Genomic DNA, 19,183 nt, shown 5'->3' on the forward strand with positions numbered 1-19,183 from the left:
ACCAGAATCAGAGCTCCTTAATCTTTGTACTTCTGTAACCTAGAGGGCACAGTGTTTTTCCACAACATACCAAAGCCAACAAACTCCTCATACAAGGGCAGGACAGTGCACAGAGCCATCACCAAGATCACTGCTGAACAGAACAGGATTTACTCCAACAAGGACAGCTAAGCAAGTAAAGCAGTATTTCCATGAATAAAAGGTGTAAGTGTTTCTTCAGAAAGTTTTTTGAAAATAGTTACTCCAAATCTTTCTCCACTACATCTCCTTTCAAAAGCCCATTGGTTTATAGACTTAGAACTTCATTAAACATTTTTTTCCTCAAAAATATTGAACTGTCAATAAATGTACAAAAGAAAATATCAATTAGAAATCCCTCCCAGCAGCTTGGCTACCTAAAATTTCAACATGAGAAAAGACCAAAGGAAAAAAAGAATTAAGGAAAGGAAGAATCATTGGAGCCATTTCAGTTTTTCATCCCCAATTTTGGGGGAACAGAAAAAGAAAGTCATGCAGAAATGGGGTAATAAGGTAGCTTTATTACTTATTAAGTTTGTATTATATTTTTCCTAAAGTAGCTAGAATAGAATAGCTGTAACTCACTGCATCCAAAAGATCCAAGAACAACAGGACAGTGACATTTTACTGATGAGAAATGAATCAGTGAGTATCAGATTTGCACATTTCAGACACCTTGAGAGGGACTGCAATATTTCATCACTGCAATCAAACACTATGACATTTTAATCAAACCTATCTTAAAGTGTATTAAGCCACAAAAAAATATGTTACTTGTTCTATATTTCATCTTTAACATAGACCATAAAGATTGTTTGGTGAACTGATATGAAAAATGTTCTACTTCCAGTTGAAACATAGACATGATATCATCAGGGAAAATGAAACTCAAGTTGTTTAGACACTAACAAACAAGAATTCAACCACCTTTATTTTTTCAGATGCTGTGGAACAAGCAAGATTAGAGTAACATTTAAAGTATTGGGTTAGGAAAAAAACAAATAAAGGAATGATATTTAGGTAGGCAGAGAAGAGGAGGGCAAGACATTATGATAGCTACATAAATTTTAAGAATAATTCTTCCTCATACAGTAGTAAAACAATAAAATATTTACTTTGAAAAAAGGCAGGATTGGATTTATGCCTTGTTTAGTTCATCTACGCCCTCCCCAGCAAAACAGTCACTAAATATAATGAATTGTACACAGAATATAAGTCACTAAAGAAAGTGACTGCTAGTACTGGTAACACATGAACTGATCATCACAACATCACCAAAAAGGGGTTACTAAGCATCAGACAGAATAATGAAAATGTCTTATTTCCTTCAGATGATACCTCAGACAGCATTCTGTTGAATAGGGGGTTTAATTTCACCTTCTTGTTGCAAAGAGAATTTTCTTGCTGAAGTAAATTATAATAGTTATAACTGGTGAAGGACATGAGAGGGGGAAGGGAAGCCTGGGACATGTCAACTGGCTGTCAGAGAGGCTGCTAGAAAAAATAAGTGAGCTGCTGATAGATAAAGGAGGAGGGGGAGAAGAAAGGGCTACTGTGGGAAAAAATGTTATTAATTGTCATCAAATTTGCCTGCTTAATTTCTCAAACCCTTAGACAGGCAAAAAATCTATTAATATTTAAACATGATTTCCATGTTTTTTTTACCAGCGCAGTTACAGTGAGCCCACTAAAATCTATTGCTTAAGTAATTCTGTACTGATTATACAAAGAGCACACCATGCTAGAAAGGAAAGGCTATCCCAAATTTCTTGCTCAGAAAGTCACACAATAAATCAGGAATCATCTCTTGCAAGATATAATTCAAGCAGAGCTGCGGATCCCACGGACTGAGGGAAGAATGCAGACCACATAGGAGAACAAAGTTGAAAGGGATAAAAGTGTCAATTATGCTGAAATCTGATACTTTGTAAAATAAACCAACTTCAGACAGACTGTTACTTAATCTCAGTTTTGGAATGGAATGCAAGCTTCACCCCTGCCCTGCAACACATGTACTACAGCACCCAGTCACTTTACCCTAAAACATTTAAATGTAGCAAACATAACTGACAACAGCAGGCCAGTCTCCTACCCACAAAACACTGCAAACCCAAGTACCAGATGTTTTGTGAACAAGCTTCCAAGAGATCCAGTGGAGTCTTTGCACATGCAGCAGAAAGAGGCAGCTTCTCTTTTGCTACACTCAACCTGATTTCCCAGTACTGTGTGATGGGCCAGAAGGCATACATGCACTAAATTAGCAAGTGTTTAGATCCTGACATTCCTGTAAAATGATTCAGACGTTTGAATAAAGTCTTTAGAAGAGAAAAATAAATTAAAAGAAAGAAAAAAAAAAAAAAAGATGGATTAGCTTTGAATTCATTTACTTAAAAAAAGTCTCACTAGTAACTAGCAAGGCTTTGCTGAGAGAAAGCCTTTGCAGTGTTATAATCTTGTAACCAACAGAGGCTATTCAAAATGGGCAACGCAGCTTAGAAAAGAAGTGAAAGAAACTTTTTATAAAGCCACAAAAGTTACAGCAGTAGAGACACATGGCATTCTTAATGAGCTTTTCAATACTCTTGCTGCTTATAAAACATTACAAAACTGCAGCCATTTTCTCAGCAGAGAAAAATGCACTGCTTTTATTTAAGCTATATAAACAATTTCTCTTTAGAAACCAAATTGGCATGTTAGTTTTATAGAGTTTTGATAGGAAGGCTTAACATTAAAAATATCGTATGCCGTGATTTGATTGCTCCCTAGTTCCACATTAATATAGCAAATGCCATAGGAAAGATGAGAAAAACAAAGCATTTCCATTTCCACCTTCCAGTCCCTCCTCCCAAAGCCCCCTTCAACAGTGAAAAGCAGAAAAAGTATTCATATATGCATATTCATACACACACACTCAATAAAGTGTGCACTGTAATCCTCCACTGTGATTTTCAAAGGTACCATACAACATCAGCTTCTATTACACTCAATAAATGCCCACCTTTGGAAAAAAAAAAAACACCAACCATTCTAAAATTCCTTAGTAAAAACAGTATCTTATGGAATCCGTAGCTCAACACTGAGGAAAAACATTCCCGTCTGGTCTATCTTTGGAATACATAGTATTCCTTGGATTTTGCAGACTCCTTCCACATTCTCCAAGTCCTCCATCAGACCTTGGTACCCCTCTCAGTATTACGGGAACAATTTCAGCATGATACACTGTTTTTATTAGAAGGTGGTAAATAACTTCAGTTTTGTAGTTCAAGCAAAATGCAAGTTATTACCCTGGTTTTTTTCCCTCTTAAGAAAGATATCCTCACCTGTTCAAAACATCCAGAGAGAAAAATTGCCAGAGCTTCCTATTCCCTCTTTCACCACTTAATAAAAAAAAAACTGTTCAATGCTCCATAAATCCTGAGAAGCCTCAGAATTGTAAGAAACCAAAGCAACTAAATTTTCATGGTCTCATTTCTCTTCCTTCTCATCTTCCATGGATTTCAAAGGATAAAAATATGGGTCTAAGACGTGGGATACACAAAGCAAGACTTCTCCTTCACAGTTGCTGGTTACTTTCTCTTCTCAGTCCCCTACAGGTTAATACTGTTGCTGCCACTCAATGTCCCTTGTTCATAATACACTAATAAGGGAAAAGAGCAATATTCTCCCACACTGGGCTAAGTGCTCATCACATTTATCACAAAAACCATTTCTCCTGGACTGTTCAAGGGCTTTGACAGATGAAATGGGTAATTTTAAGGACCATCTGCAGCTCCTTAATCTTGGATATTTGTTGGACTGTCCTATTAGACTATGAAACATTGAATTGTTTTCCCAGTATGTAAACTATAAGCTACAGTATAAGCTTTCTATGAAGTTCCAAGAACTTGTATTGCAGAGTCTAATCTTATTAGCCTTTTTTTTTTTTAAAGAAAACATTTTTCTCTTCTGCAAGAGGAAAATGCAACACCATGCAGTATTTAATATTTTCTCTATTTCTCTGCAAGAACTGAATAATATTACAATTATAAAATATAAATAAAAGGAGTATTTATCAGTTCTTAAATAGACGTTTCATGTGTTCGTGGAATTTTTTTACAATTCAGAAACAGTTTGCAGTCCCTGGCTCTAAAACGTATGTTCACATCACAAACATCTTTATGAAGCCTAAACACAATTTTGATTTTTTTTTTTTAAATATCATGCACACTTACATAGCATTGCTGTTCATTTCATCTCCTCTTTGGTATAGTCTGACCTGTATTACCTATTTGAAATAATACAAACAACAAATATTTAATGGAAATTATTTTAAGGCTTACTTTTGCTCATTTCCTAAAAGGATTTTTTTTAAAGTATTTTGGCCACTGATTTACAGTTTAGTGATGTACTTGTGTAATTCTAGGGGAAAACTGCTGACCAATATAAAATGCAGCAGAACTTCATTACTGTATTTTCACACTAAAAATAATCCACTGAAATTAAAGAAGGTAATGAAGCCCATTTAAGCACTGGAAAACTAATTTGGGGACTGGGGAGTAAACTAAGCTACAAGATTTCAATGTAAAAGCAGCACTGACTTAGTTTTTCGGTTTCATGCATTGTCTACTTCCTATATCCTACACAGAAAGCTCCAGCAAAAAATTTCATTAAAAGGGAGAAACCAGTAATTCTAACATGGAAGTACTAAGTCTCACTACTGCTTTACTGTACTGCCATCCCTCTCTTAACATGGCTTTTGAATGCAACATTCAGTTAGGTAATCAGAAAGTTCACCAGCTACATAACTGCGTCTCTGAAGTGGCCTGTATGATATTTGATTGCTAAAATATATCTTAGCTTTCTTAGAAGACCAAGTGCTTACCATAATGGATTTAATTTTAACAATTTATAGTTGTTACCCTGAACTACTAAGTGTGAAAAAATAATATTCAATTCCCCTCAAAAATAAATGCTTTATTTTGTTTTAGTCTTATGCTAAAATGTAGAATGCAAGCTGCTGTACTTCTCATGTAAAGATACAGTATCAACAATTGAACTATAAGGAGAAAAAAAATCTAGTGCATCTAATTTCACTTCTGGATTAACATCTTGAAAGTTGAAGCATTATACTGATGACTTGAAATTTGACTAGAACATCTCAAAATTTAAGTCCAAATTCTTTTTACAAGAGCTGCTATGCCAATCAATGAGACTACATACACCCTCACAAGTTGCTTCAAAAATGAGCAACACTGAAAGTATTTCTTTGTTACAAAAGATAGTGCTTTTAGGACAATAGCAACTATTTGCAAGTGACTCCAGTAAATGAAAAGCAGCAATCCTTTTGTAGTTGACTGCAGTTGCCAAGCCATGAATTAATAGCGTTATTTTCAGCATTACAATTTATGTTTAGTAGATATAGATACAGATATAGATATTCATATATAGATATCTCTTCCAGATCCAGTAATTTTCAACTTGTACACATATAAAAGCGAGTTTAGAATGTCAGTTTTCCAAATGGCACCTAGTACAAGGCAGGGTAACATCATCTACTTGAGATCCATTTGATCATCCTTTCCCTCTTGTACTACCTAGATCTTAATTTTCTCTGCTTAAGAGAACTTGTGTGTCACATGCACTTATTTTACAGTGCCCAAAGCAAGAGGATCTCTTGATGATATGCTGATCAATTAAAAATGCCTTGTAATTTTTCAAGTTTCCTAAGACAACTTGAAATGCCTTTCTTTTCTGAGGAAACATGAATTTCAGCAGATATCAGATGAATGCATGACAACCATCTAACCAGCCTGCAGATTTAGGAATCCACATGTAGGCTGAGAAGATGCCTGCTCACACACACACACACAGAGCAGTTTGATGCTAAAGAAATTACTAGAGCAGCATTGATACAGTGCTCATTTGCCGGTTTTGGCAGTATCAAAGCTTGGTAAATAACTTAAATACAATATATGTGCCTTTTAATTTACTCAGCTAGCAGACACTGTAGGAACCAAGGCTGTGTTAACACTCCCACCAGGGCTGTGTTAACATGGACACAGAACATCCCTACTGCCAGGGAACACAGTGATGGATTTGCCTCAATGACTCAGATCTGAGACACAGAAAAGCTCAGAGATTTCATTATGAAATTCTGCAGTGATTATTCACAATTACAGGCTCAGGTGCAAGAGCCACAAAAAGTACATTTACTGAAAAGAACTCATATAAGCTAATATCTGATCCCTGCTTTTGGCTTCCAGGAAAGATCTGGGGTGGTGTTACCACAGATCATACTTGTTCTTTTTGTGTCTTGGGACCATAGGTCAAGATCAAAAGAGAAAGTAATTCTACTATTCAATTGTGTCTCTACATCCAATTAATGGAAACATTACGCAAAAGTTTAAAAGAACACTATTCTGATACTGAGAATTATTACTCCTCAGTAAATTACTTTAATATTTACACTACCAGCTACTTCTTTATGTCACTGCTGTTGACTGAATTTTGCATTACTAGTAAGATCTACATTTCAATTCATCTACTGCCATAGATCCTTTTATGCTACTGTGAGCACAAAATGATAGGGAAGCCCATACAGATCTCTCAGCTGTTTCTCTGGAGATCTAACCTGATAGCGGCTGCTGATCTTACAAGTGTGAAGCAAGCCATAGCTGACTTAGTAGCTCTATAAAAATATAAGTAAATAAATGAAAACATAAGCTTCCCATAATCATTGTAATAAAATAATTAAAGATCAAATTAATCAGCTGTCCTGTGATTTTTGAGGTACCAGCCACTAGATGGCAGAAAAATGCAGTTTGATTTTCCCATCATGATTAAGAATTCACCCAACAGATCTCTTACATTTGATCTAACAGGTTATCTGTCAAGCAATGTCAGATAAAGGATGACACGAAGGCTGATTATCTCTTCCCTAGTGCACAGCCTACCTTGACTTTTTCTACTCTGCTATAAAACTTTAAAAATTTTTAAATGTTGGAAAACTCAAATGTTAAAACAGTTAAAACCACATACCTACTTTCATTATTCTGAAAGTAGACCACCACAGGAGTAGGGTCAATTTTGTTAAAGACATTCTATTATCACATTATCACTGCATTTAATATAAAAATGATAGTATAAATGGAGAAGTTATCTCAAGATTGGTTTTCCACCAATAATGATGCAAACAATAGTAGTAGTGAGGAGACTGAAGCAAGAGCTATACAAAAATAGTCCACGGAGTCTGGAAATAAAATACGAGAAGCAAGATTCCAACCTTTCACAGAAAACCCTACTTCTATCGTTTTATATACTGTTCTAACATTATTTTAACAACAAAAATGGCAGGGTTTCTCTTAATGAAATTACATGCATGTCTTGAAACTTCATACATTTGTACTAACATTACTTCTGGAGGGAAAATTGTATTGTAATAGTTCACCATTTTTGAAAAAAGCTTACAGTTCTCAGTCCACCTACAGGCTTCTTTTACATGTACATTTCCTTACTTTATATGTGTTTATTATTTCTGTAATCTTTTGTTCCCCTTTAATGATCATCATTCTTTAATATTTTTGTTGGATACTTCAATTACTACAACAGGAGAGTGGACAGTCTCATTTTTTTCTACATTTCAACCTTTTCCTGCTCTCTATTCCTACCTTTCAGGGGAGAAAAAAAAAGCCAAAACACCAAACTCAGAACAAAACTGCAGTTCAAAACAAAATACTTCAGAAATTATATAATGAGGAATAACAGCACTACAATCATTGTACCAACAAAGAGAAAACCTACAAAACCCAAACTGTTTTATAGCAATTCATTCAGTTCCCTCATGCATCCCATCTTACATATACTGTACTAGCAAAGGGACCTAAACAAACAGTACTTTTCAACCAACCTATTTTACATTTATCTAGTAAGATAGGGATTATCTTTTTTTACAGATAGAACCTCCTTTTACAAAAAACTCTCAGCCAAACATTACCATAGTTAAACTTAGATTACTGTCCTTATCTTTTCACATAACTACAACTGTAAGAAGTAAGATTCTAGCTCAAGTGAAATCCAAGGGGTTTTTGCTGAGATCCCATAATTTACTTTCTCAGATGACACTACTACAGCAATATAGTCTCTTACTAGAAGGCTTAGGTAGGAGAGCAAGTCCTCTTTCCTGCACCCAAACTTAAGCCTAACATTGTGGAAAGTAAGCAAAAAATGACAAGACTTTCCCCCTACATCCTCCCATCTAAACTAATGTTGAAAACCCCACAAAAGCAGAAAAGATCAGGGCAGGAGCAAATGGTGTCCTAAGTAAAAAAATAATAAAAATAATTACATTAAAAATTCTGAGAATTTTCAAAGCTTCACTGGAAGTTACAGATTTGTTCTGCATCAAATCAGCCACTGAACTGGGAAGAAACATGTCTAAGCAGAACACCTGATACAGACTGAATAAATCTGACAAAATAAAGTGAAAATTGCTTTAGAACTCAAGTTCTTGAATACTGTTTAAAGAAAAGCACCTTCAATACTAATGTCACAAGAACAGTTTGCTGTAAAATTATTTAGTCACATATTACGCTATAATTCATACAGTGAATAAAACTTAAACACATGAAAATTTTTTGTATGTGTTTTGAGGTGAAATTATATTTTTAGATGTGAAGTTTTTCCTGCATGATTATGGCTGAGAATAATGTTAAAATTCAGCATACTTTAATTTCTTGAAATAAGAAAAAATTAATGAAACATCTGACTACTAACACAAATTTGGTTTACAAACAGTTTCCTGATTAGTGTGACTGACACGTTACTGCTTGGTACTTAAATATTAAGTGAAAAAACGTTTATTAAGCGCCAGGTAAGTTACTTACTGAAGTAAAAGCCAGAAGTTCCTCTTCAGTTAATTTGTGTATTGGATTGTTCTTTTGAAAGTCTATACTGTAAAGAGAAAACAAAAATAAAACAATGCTGATTTCATCTTTAGAATAACATTATTCAGAACACATCTTTCAAGCTTGCAGAAATCTGAAGGACATTTTGGAAATGACAAATGGGAGTACAGTATGTGCAGAAAATGACCTAGACCTAGAAAACACAGAAATAAAGAATTATTTAGGGCACTAAGATATTTTATAAGTACCTTCCCAACACCACCCTCAAGTGAAATGTTTTACTTGGTTTAAGCTTATAGGAATAACAATTTCACTAATCCTAAAAAATGTTTAATATCTATTGGTCGCTTTTACAGAGATCTGTTTTGAGTTAAAATCCTACAACTAACCGAATGCAGATTCCACAAATCAAAAAAGTACTAATGCTAAAGTAGTGCTGAAGGGTAATCTCAGACACACACCCTCCTAGTCACTCAAAACACATGACCACAGGGGTCCATCTCTCACTAACCAGCATTACCATTACCTTGAAGTATTCACAGGGGGGAAATCAGAAGAAAACACAGAGGTGAGAATTAAAATTATTTTACTGAGAGTTGGATATGCTTGAGAGATGATAAAGAAATCTGGCGTACAACTCTGTGTGGGTGAATGTTTTCCTTATACAACAGCTCCCCAACATTTACAAACGTACTACAAGAGATATCACCAAATTGCACAAAACCAACATAAGCTATAATTCAAACTCCCTGTTAAAACCAAAGATACCAAGTGAAAATATATCCTAATCTGTACCACAGATGATGGATCACCACCAAACCCATATAATGGCTATATCCTAATCTGTACCACAGATGATGGATCACCACCAAACCCATATAATGGCTATATACATAAGCCTAAACTTATCACACTAAGTTCTGCAGCAGGCTTCATATTCTAGGCTAAAATTGCAAAGATACTTATTGTGATAATAGGTTACAGACTGAAATTATGTCCTCTACACTACTTAACTTACTTTGGAGATTACTTTGCTTGATTATTTAAGCATGATTCCTTCTACTTAAATGCACACAGATTACTCACAACAATTTCTAGAAGGTGGCATGAGAGCTTTTCCAACTCTTCTTCCTGCAACCTCTTCAGACAGATTGTTACCTAGTGTGTTCCCCTGACTCCCCATGATGGAGGCTCCACACACACTTTATACCATTTATGCTGATGTTTAATAATATCAGCAGCTTCAGCGAGCTATTTGACTGCGGCCACAAGGACATAAAGGAAAGTTTTTAACTATTACTTCAATACATTTTCCCTCATCTCCCCGCATTAAAAAAAAAGAACCCTATGCTGTTGTTGCACCGTTTTGAAAGTTTTAGGTAAAGAAATTCTGATAAATATCTATATCCATATATAGATATCTAGCTCGCTGGTTTTTGCCTGCCTTGTGAAAATTTTCATGCAAACAGGAAAGTCACAAAGAATTTCACTACTTCAGGCAAACATCTTTTCCATATCTAATGTCAGCTGCTAGCAGACAGACTTCTAGTTATCTGGATGTAGTCAACTCAAGTCAACTGACTTCAGGTAAACAACAAGTTTCTCTATGCATGGGGGGAGGAAGACAACCAAAAAAAAAAAAAAAAAAAAAAAAAGAGGAAAAAATGGCAGTTAGAAAATATCAAGGATTATACCAATTCAACAACAGTTAGGCAACCAGAATGCTAAATGACATGACCATGGTTTTTGAAAAGCACAGGTAAACCAAGGGATAATTAAGTTTTGACAAAAGTGGAACTTATTTTTCATCATCCTAAAAATAAATTGATTCAAGCAGGAAGGATTAATCCTCTTCTTATTCTAGATCAATTTTTGTCACAGCTTTTTGAAGCTCACAGATGCAGCTCTTCCAGATCAAAACAGTGCTAAAATAGATCTCTGATTTCCATTTCTGCCACATCCATTTACAAAGCTTGAAGAAAAATAAGTACAGCAATTTAAGTCTTGAAAGACAGGAGAACAACTCAATTGTTTTAATTATTTTCCATACTGAATCAAATCAAATTTAAAGTTATTATTTGAATCTGAATCTAGAGTAGAACTGTAACTTAGATTTAAGCATTTCTAATGACTATGTTAGTTCTTGTCAGACTACTTTATGAAAATTTAATTTCTATGATCTGTATTTGTTCTGGTGTCAAGGACAGATAAACCAGTTAATCCCAGAGAATTTCAGGAACTGAAATCTGAGTGGAATTTAGAATCTGCTGTGTAAGATGTATGATGAGGGATCTTTTCATAACAATATGAAGAGAAGTCACTAATCATCACATCATTCAGTTCTGTATGCTACTTTCTCGCCTCTCTTGAATCTTGTCTTAAGGAGTTTATTTAAATAAAAGAGGGAAAGAAAAAAATTATAAACTGACATTCTTTAGACAGATTAAAGAGAACCTTGGAGTAAGATATACCGTGCAGCAGAAAAAAGTATTTTCTAGTAAAATGGCAAAGCTAATTGTCAGTAGCTTAAAACCCGTTCTTAAATCTGATTAATCAGGTCTACCTTGACAGCCTAATGGATAGAGTATCCAGCTTAACTAATGAGTTACAAACTTTGGGACTTAATGACCCATATTTGAAACAGTGGAATTAATAGCAATCAAAGCATCACTTTCTGGATTATGACTACATACTTTCAAAAACTGATTTTGAAAGATGAAAAACATTAAAGAACATTGCTAAAGCTATTAAAAATTAAACAGCTTACAGGATTTCTAAAGCTAACTTATTAATTATTAAATGAAGCATTTACCCTCCAGAACTGCAGTCCTCCTGCATTAAAGGCTTGAAGAAGAAGGCTTGAGAAGAATGTTTTGCTTAAAAGTCAATGGTAAATGCTTTAACATGTCTATGCTTCCTCACAAACTGACATACCAACAGCTGGTATGAACACCAAGGGTACAGCCAGCAATCCAAGCTTAACTCTACTCTGTTACAAGAAGAATTCTCAAAGTTGGCATCCTACTACAACACCCTTTCTGCAACATGGCTGGATTTCAAATCTTGTCTCCATCTCTGACTGAGACAGCTTCAGTCTCTTAATGTTATCCCACCCACTAAATGGCATTTACCATTCCTATAGGGAAGCAACACTGAATTTGGTTGTTTTTAGTTTTGTCTTGCCAAACTCATATATACACACAACTGGCAGTCAATATGGTTCCTAGCCACTGCTCAGAACATGACAGTGAGGATTTCAAAGTCAAACACTGTGATCAAGAAACCTACTGTGCAGCCAGCCAATGTAAAACTCAAATTGTACCCTTAAAAAAAAAGAAAATAAAAAGGCAAATTAAAACTTCCTTCAGAAGGGAGGAAAGAGGAAGGATTATATAACCTGAACATAAGACAATACTGCATTACAAAATGAAGTCCTCATGAAAATGGTTCTCAGGAAGGGAAAGGCTTTGCCTTGACTTGAGTCAGAGTGTGGACTCAGAATTTATGTCAACCCACTCCTCACTACATGGTCCTCAAACTGGACCAAATAGATTCCATCATTTTGCAATTCATAGATGGGAAAAGCGCTTTGACAGTGATGGTGAACACTGCACCAAAGTCACTGACTGACTATATTATACTTCTAGATGCCACAACTTTGGATCCTCAGACCTCAAGCCTGCCTTTTGTTCTCCTATGCTACTTACGTGTAGCATATAATTTCTGTAAGTTAGGGGAAAAAAACCAAGGTGCAAAATCACAAGGACTTTATACTATAGCTTTTAACTAGCAATGGACACTGAATTTATACAAGTATTCCCATTTCAGTGAATAGCAGGGCATTGTTTTGCTTGATGGTTGATCCTCACAGGAAGCTGCCAAGTGCAAAATCAGAAACAGGTTTTCAAAATTCACCAAAGTGCTATCACTGTATGGTAGCTAGCTGATATTTGAAATGTAATTAACCTGAAGCACAAAGAATATAAAGCTTTTTAAAGATAAAACAACAATATAGCTATTAATGAAATATTGCTGAAATTCTGAACTGGACACTAAAGCTCACTGTGAGAGAACTGAAAATGGTATCCATCTATAATGCAAATCTTTTAGCCTTTTAGCCAGCCTATATAATAAGGAAGGAAAAAAGTCCCATCAACTCACCATTTCATTATTTCGTTGTAACAATGATTCATGCCGTTGTTTGTTTGTTTGTTTTTTTAAGTAACCATAAATGAACTTACCATATTCCAAGGATTACAGCAAGCTCTTCTGCACACAAATCAGGTACCTGGTACTGATCAGCATCTGCTAATTTTATCTCATTAAGCACTGTGTCATCATTTAAATCATAATTCTGTTGGAAGAAAAAAAGAATATTTTAAAATAGATAGAATTATGCCTTCAAAATATGAAAAAATATAGACTTGTTTGAAAAAGGATAATACTACCATTAAAGAATGTGATGTAAAGCACAATGGAAAGTAATTTACCATTATGATAGAATAACTAAGTAATTAAACCAGTACAAGGAATTATCACCCAAAACCATTTCTCCTACAAATATACTGTTTCTTATGCATGAGGAACAGCATTCAGAGCAACTCTAAGGTTAGCTAATATCAATTTTCTATTTAAATAAGCCTGAAGGCATCTTCCCTTTTCAACCTGTTGCTCATAGAATTATCAACAATTTCATCCTCTGTTATATATGCACAGACAACTGAAACAGATCGATGCTATGGTCATTAATGTGGGTTTTCAGGCTAGCCACCTTGGACATCTGCAAATTTAAGGATTTCTGTTTAAGTATCTGTAAAACCCAATAACATAAGCCATGACTTCTGTCAGTAAAGATAAATTTTAAAAAAAACAGAAACTGAAAAGACTTCACTAAGCCAGCATGTTCTGAAAACATTTGCTCCTGGACAACTACCTGTGATTGTCCATAAAATTTCCTCTGGAACACACTTTGATTTAAAGAGTCTTTTGTTTTACAAAAAACCAGGTAGTTCACTGTCTATTATTTATTTAACTTGAAGAAGAAAATAGTAGAATCTATGTCTCAAAAGTGTAAATTACCATGTTCACAGAATCTGTGTTTGAAAACAACAAAAGATTTCCCTGGCTGCAAGCAAAGAGGAAGCAGCTGTAACACTACTTCTTCCCTTGCAAAACAAACCCAAACCAAAACAACTGGTCCTGAAACCAATTATCATACTACTTGTTTTTAGTTACCAATAGTAATTTTTACAAACTATTAAAAACAGATAATGGATTTATATTAACAGTTTTTCAAATTTCCTATTAATTTCCCTTCAGTGTCCCAGTAGTAGCTGTTTCTCATTCATATCTTCCGATGGCAAGGTCAAAATGAAGGTCCACAGAAGAACAAAGAGCAAACAGGAATGCTTTGAAGAGGGTTATATGCATTCATCAACAGTATTTTATCACTATACAAATGAAAGAAAATTGTGATTTGACAGAGAATGTGAAGAAAATAAGTTTTTATTTAAAGAGGATAAGGAAGATATTCACAGTTTTAAAGTCAAATTTATTACCATAATTTTCTTCTCTTACTATATTAGACTATAGAAGGATTATCTACCACTTCCAGTGGAAAATTATTTTAGAACTAGTATAATGACACTTCATCAGGTGTAACAAATTACAATTTCCTCCTTCAGGCCTAAATAATTTTAAAAATCTAACTTTTATAAATCATACTAATTACTTTAGCTTCACTATGAATATTGATCAACTGAACTCAACTGTAACTGTATGGCAGAGCTTTAAAGTGTGCCTTCCATTCCTAGATATAAAAAGAACTTCCTCAAAACATAAAAACAGCTCTGAATTGTTTAAAACTGATCAAATTATTTTAACACACCACTTCATATCAAGAGTCCTTATGCATCACCTCAAGCCTGAGGCTTTCCTTTCACAGCAACTGACCTGGGAGCAAATACTTCAGAAATTTGTGAGTAACTGGGAAAAAACACTCAAACAATATCCCGATTAGGAACTTTGAGAACAATGCATCCTATCATTTAGTTCCAGGCAAGTTGAAATTGAAGTCTATAACTAAGTGTGACATTGACCAGGCAGCCTCCCCTGAGCTCTCACTATCCTATAAGGGGTTGCCATATGTAGTTCTACCATAAGCCTAAGTTGTGACACGTGTAGTCAACCTTATTTCATCAAATCAAATGCAACACCAAGGAAGTGGTAATGGGCAAACAAGAAAAATCTAGATTAGTCTCCTAAGATATTTATGCATTCAATTTAGAAATAGAGAAGTATTGACAATTTTTTGCTTAAGATCCCTGCTTGACCTGGAAGTCTACCAAGGCACAATATTTTTTAATAAAGGCTTTCCTACTTGAAGTATAAACTTGGAACCATAATGGCTCAATTCATCTCTGGCTTCTTTAAAAAGTTCAAATAAATTTAAATCTCTTTATGGGGGAAAAATGCCATCCTAAATCAATACAGTGGTTTTCAAGCAATTTATAATTGAAGTCATCACGCACACCCTTAAGATCAGTAGGATCTACCCACATAAATCATGCCACAGGAATAAGCAGAGCAATTTCCTATCTTTGCACTGTAACTGAATACGTCTGTCAGTCTACAGGAATCTCTGAAATCCTGTGATGCCTTGCAGGCTACTTTGAAAATCTGCCTCTCACCTGTTTTCCTAGCTCCATCATTCTTAGTCACCAAAAATTAATGCATGAACTGTAGAAGATCATATTTGCAAACATGCTCTTAGTTGAGTAGCCACATCTGTCTTGCAGACATTTATATGTTGTTTTGCCCCATGTCCTTTAATACTAGGCAAACTACAGCCCCACAGTTCTTCCATGAACTTTCAAAAACCCCAGCTAAGTTTCTCTAGGCACAACACAATTTTCCCTAGCAGACACCCAACAAAAGCCTCAGACAATGCAACATTTGCATTTTAACAAATTAAAACAATTCTTCTCAGATACATACTATTGTCAAGCTTTCTACAGATGTTGGAGCTGGACTTAGTTCACTGTGAGGAAGGAAGAATCCATCCGTTCTTTGGACATCCAAAATAAGCTGTGCAACGTATTTTTCCTGAAATCGCGTCCTCTTCCCCAAAGCACCTACAGAAAATATGTTTACATTAATGAACACTAAAAACCAGTTATCCAATAGTATGCTAGAGAGTTACTACCAAAAAAACTCCAGAAAAAATAGAGAAATACATTGAGAATTAACCTATAAAATTTATCAGCAGTTAGCCTCTGCTTGATCTCTTTGCAGTGTTCCCACTGCCAGCAAACATACAAAGTAATACATTACAAACACACAAACACAGCTATATAGGTATTGTAAAGCTGCTTTTAATTAAATTCCCCATAACCCAGCATTTTGAAAATTCATAGCCATCAAGTTTCATCACTCCCCTGCTTATTTCCAAGCAATAAACCAGAAACAATTGTTCAATTCGCCTGCTAGAAGTTAGTAACTACACGGAGACATTTATACAAATAAAAATCCCATAATATCTTACAGGCCATCATTTTAAATATTTCAAATCTTCATCTGAAGAGTCAGATCCTTTGAAGAAGGATCACAGACATGATGTTATCAGAATATGGCATGCAAGATACAGTAAAAGTAATATTGGGAATGAGTGAAACAGCAAACCAGTGAAGGCTCCATAATGAACTAACCAATATTCAGAATGCACAACGTGAAACTCCACTCAGTGTTGCTTCTTCAGTTCTTTATTGGACCTACTGAGAATTTTTATTAGTTTTTAAAGGGGTAATTGACATTGATACCAAATTGTAAGGAAAAACATCTGTTCCTCTTCTGTTAGCAACTTGCTTGTAAAATGTAGAGAAATAAAAGAGTAATTTCAGGACAGTAACTTTAAATAACAGAATTTTAGCTCCTAACCAGAGCCAAAATGGAGCTAAAAATTACTCTATAATATTTGAAGGTTTGCTTGTTCATTATTATTACTGTGATACAATGCTAAGGCAATGTAAAATGGAGGAATGAAAGCTAATCAATCCACTGTTAGAAATCCATCTGCTGTTCTTGCAGAACCAATTAAGATGAAATAAAGTTCTTATTTTTGTGATAATTTTGAAAAATTTTCAGTGTATAACATCTTTGAGGTGAAGGTGCTTGACTGCTCATGTGACAAAGGCCTGAAGATGAGGCCACGGTCCACAAGCCTCATCCAGCAGAAGGACTGAAATAGCAGTCACACACTTTTCTTCCTGAAAGTGGAAAGAGATGAGACGGGAAGCCAGAAATTAAACTGATTTCTCTTTTTCTGCCAATTACCCCTTTTAGTGGAAAAGCTCTGTATTAAAGAGTTTATGAAGAAATGAAAAAGATTGTAAAAATATCACTTTGAAAATCACACAGCACACTGCAGAGTCACACAAAGCAAAATACTGGCTAATGATTCATACTAATTTTACATAGTGGCATTCAAGTCTCTATTTTAAAATTGCTTGAAAATCACTATGCTGTAATTCACTTCCTGTTATGTCTTACTGCCTAAACAGCTGAAGGAAACACTTGCAAACTTATTCTTGATACCAATAAAATTGCTTACTACCACTCAGAAATTGTGATTTGTTTATGCTCTCACACCTCCCACCCCATTTTTTAAACCTAAGAATTCCTTGCTATTAGAGGGACAAAATACTGTTTTTTACTTGAAAAACATGCATCACATGTGTTAAAGCTGAGAACAAATTTGGTTGGTTTATACCACTAGCACCACAGCAGTGTTCAAGGCCGGCTGGATAATGCCTTGAGAAACCTGAATGTACTGGGAATTGTCCCTGTCCTTGATCTTTAAGGTCCCTTTCAACCCTTAACATTCTATGGTATATCCTCACAAAGTAAAAGGAATCTACACAGAAACTTTACTTTCTGTTTTGTATTACAGGTTCCCAGAGATGTGCTACTGGGTATGAAAAGAATAAACAGATCTCAGAATTCAGTATTATTGAATTAGTTCAACAGATCCTCTAGATCTGTCGACCTTAAATTTATTTTGGATTACTACTTTCCACTAAATTTATATGCAAGAAGGATATTGGAAATTGTTTTGTAAAGTTATTGATGGTTACGACTCATTCTGAGGGGCATAATGATGCTTTTCAATAAAAGATGAACACAATACATAATTGGATTAATGGGACTTAAAAGTGTACACAAACCAAGCATGATTTATTCACATATTACTGAAATAACTTTGGAAAATATTGGTCCTAAAATCTCTGTTTTAAGAACAATACATACTTCCACACTGTAACACAATACTCAGCTAGTAAGGATTACAACCATTAATGCATATAAACCTCCCCAAATCCTTTCCTAAATAGGAAATCCCTCCCAAAAGCCTTAAAATGCCTCTTTGCTAGAGATTGGATTTTTACATTAAACCAAAGTCTTTTTCGATGATGCAACATTCCTCTCTCCCATTTAGCCCAAACATGCATGTCAAATGAATTTGTCTAGAATGCCAACAATTCCCACATGTTCAGTTCAGTTCATTTGCCTTCAGGTTAGACATAACTATGTTAATAGATTTATGGAGATAAACCACAGAACATTTAGGAGTTTCACAACATTTTTCCAAGACACTGTATCACCATAATCTTCCTCTGGGACTATTATAACCTCTTGGTAAAGTAATAAAAAATACAAATAATTCCACTGCTTCCAATCTTTTTTTGCCTTCTCCAAACAAGAAGGTTTTTTCTAAGTTAGGTTTAAGGAAATTATTAATCCAAAATCTGAATATCTCCTTTAAAGGAAAAAAAAATCCAGTATGAAAACGGTCTCTTTGATTTTACTTCTTCTTAGTTAATTGCATTTTTATAGCTAGAGTACCATCATAGGTACTGATGTTTTTAATAAAAAGACCAAGAAAATTTTTTACTCATTTTAAAGAAAAATACTTTATAATACCAAGTTGGCAATAAATGTCACACTTGGAACACACCACATGCACAGATTTTGTTGCATACAGGGAAAAGAGGGTAGGAACAATTGAAATGTATAGATTTCCTTCAGATATAAACTACTACATATTATTTCCATTACACATCTTTCAAAGTAAGCTTTTAAAACCTTTGAATAAATGAGCACAGAGTTATACATAATTTCTGAGAGTTTGTGTTTCTTTGTTTTTTTATTTGGTTTTTTGTGTGTTTTAGGGTTTGTTTGTTTTTGCTGCTAATGGCTTGGAGTTTTTTTAATTAAATTATTGAAATTAT

The 19,183-nt window shown here is 34.6% G+C and overlaps 1 protein-coding gene across 1 annotated transcript in view; it reads right to left on the reverse strand.

Annotated features, from left to right (window-relative positions):
* TTC27 (tetratricopeptide repeat domain 27) overlaps nt 1-19,183 on the reverse strand; it is a 112,999-nt gene that overhangs the window by 71,372 nt on the left and 22,444 nt on the right. The window contains exons 7-9 of the mRNA XM_041404470.1: nt 15,897-16,033; nt 13,142-13,254; nt 8,880-8,946 (exon numbers count right to left, since the gene is read on the reverse strand). Of these exons, the coding sequence (XP_041260404.1) occupies nt 8,880-8,946; nt 13,142-13,254; nt 15,897-16,033 (317 nt within the window). The remainder of the gene's footprint in view (nt 1-8,879; nt 8,947-13,141; nt 13,255-15,896; nt 16,034-19,183) is intronic.

This window comes from Onychostruthus taczanowskii, unplaced genomic scaffold (assembly GCF_017590055.1).
Source record: "Onychostruthus taczanowskii isolate IOZ18803 unplaced genomic scaffold, ASM1759005v1 scaffold21, whole genome shotgun sequence".
NCBI lineage: Eukaryota > Metazoa > Chordata > Aves > Passeriformes > Passeridae > Onychostruthus > Onychostruthus taczanowskii.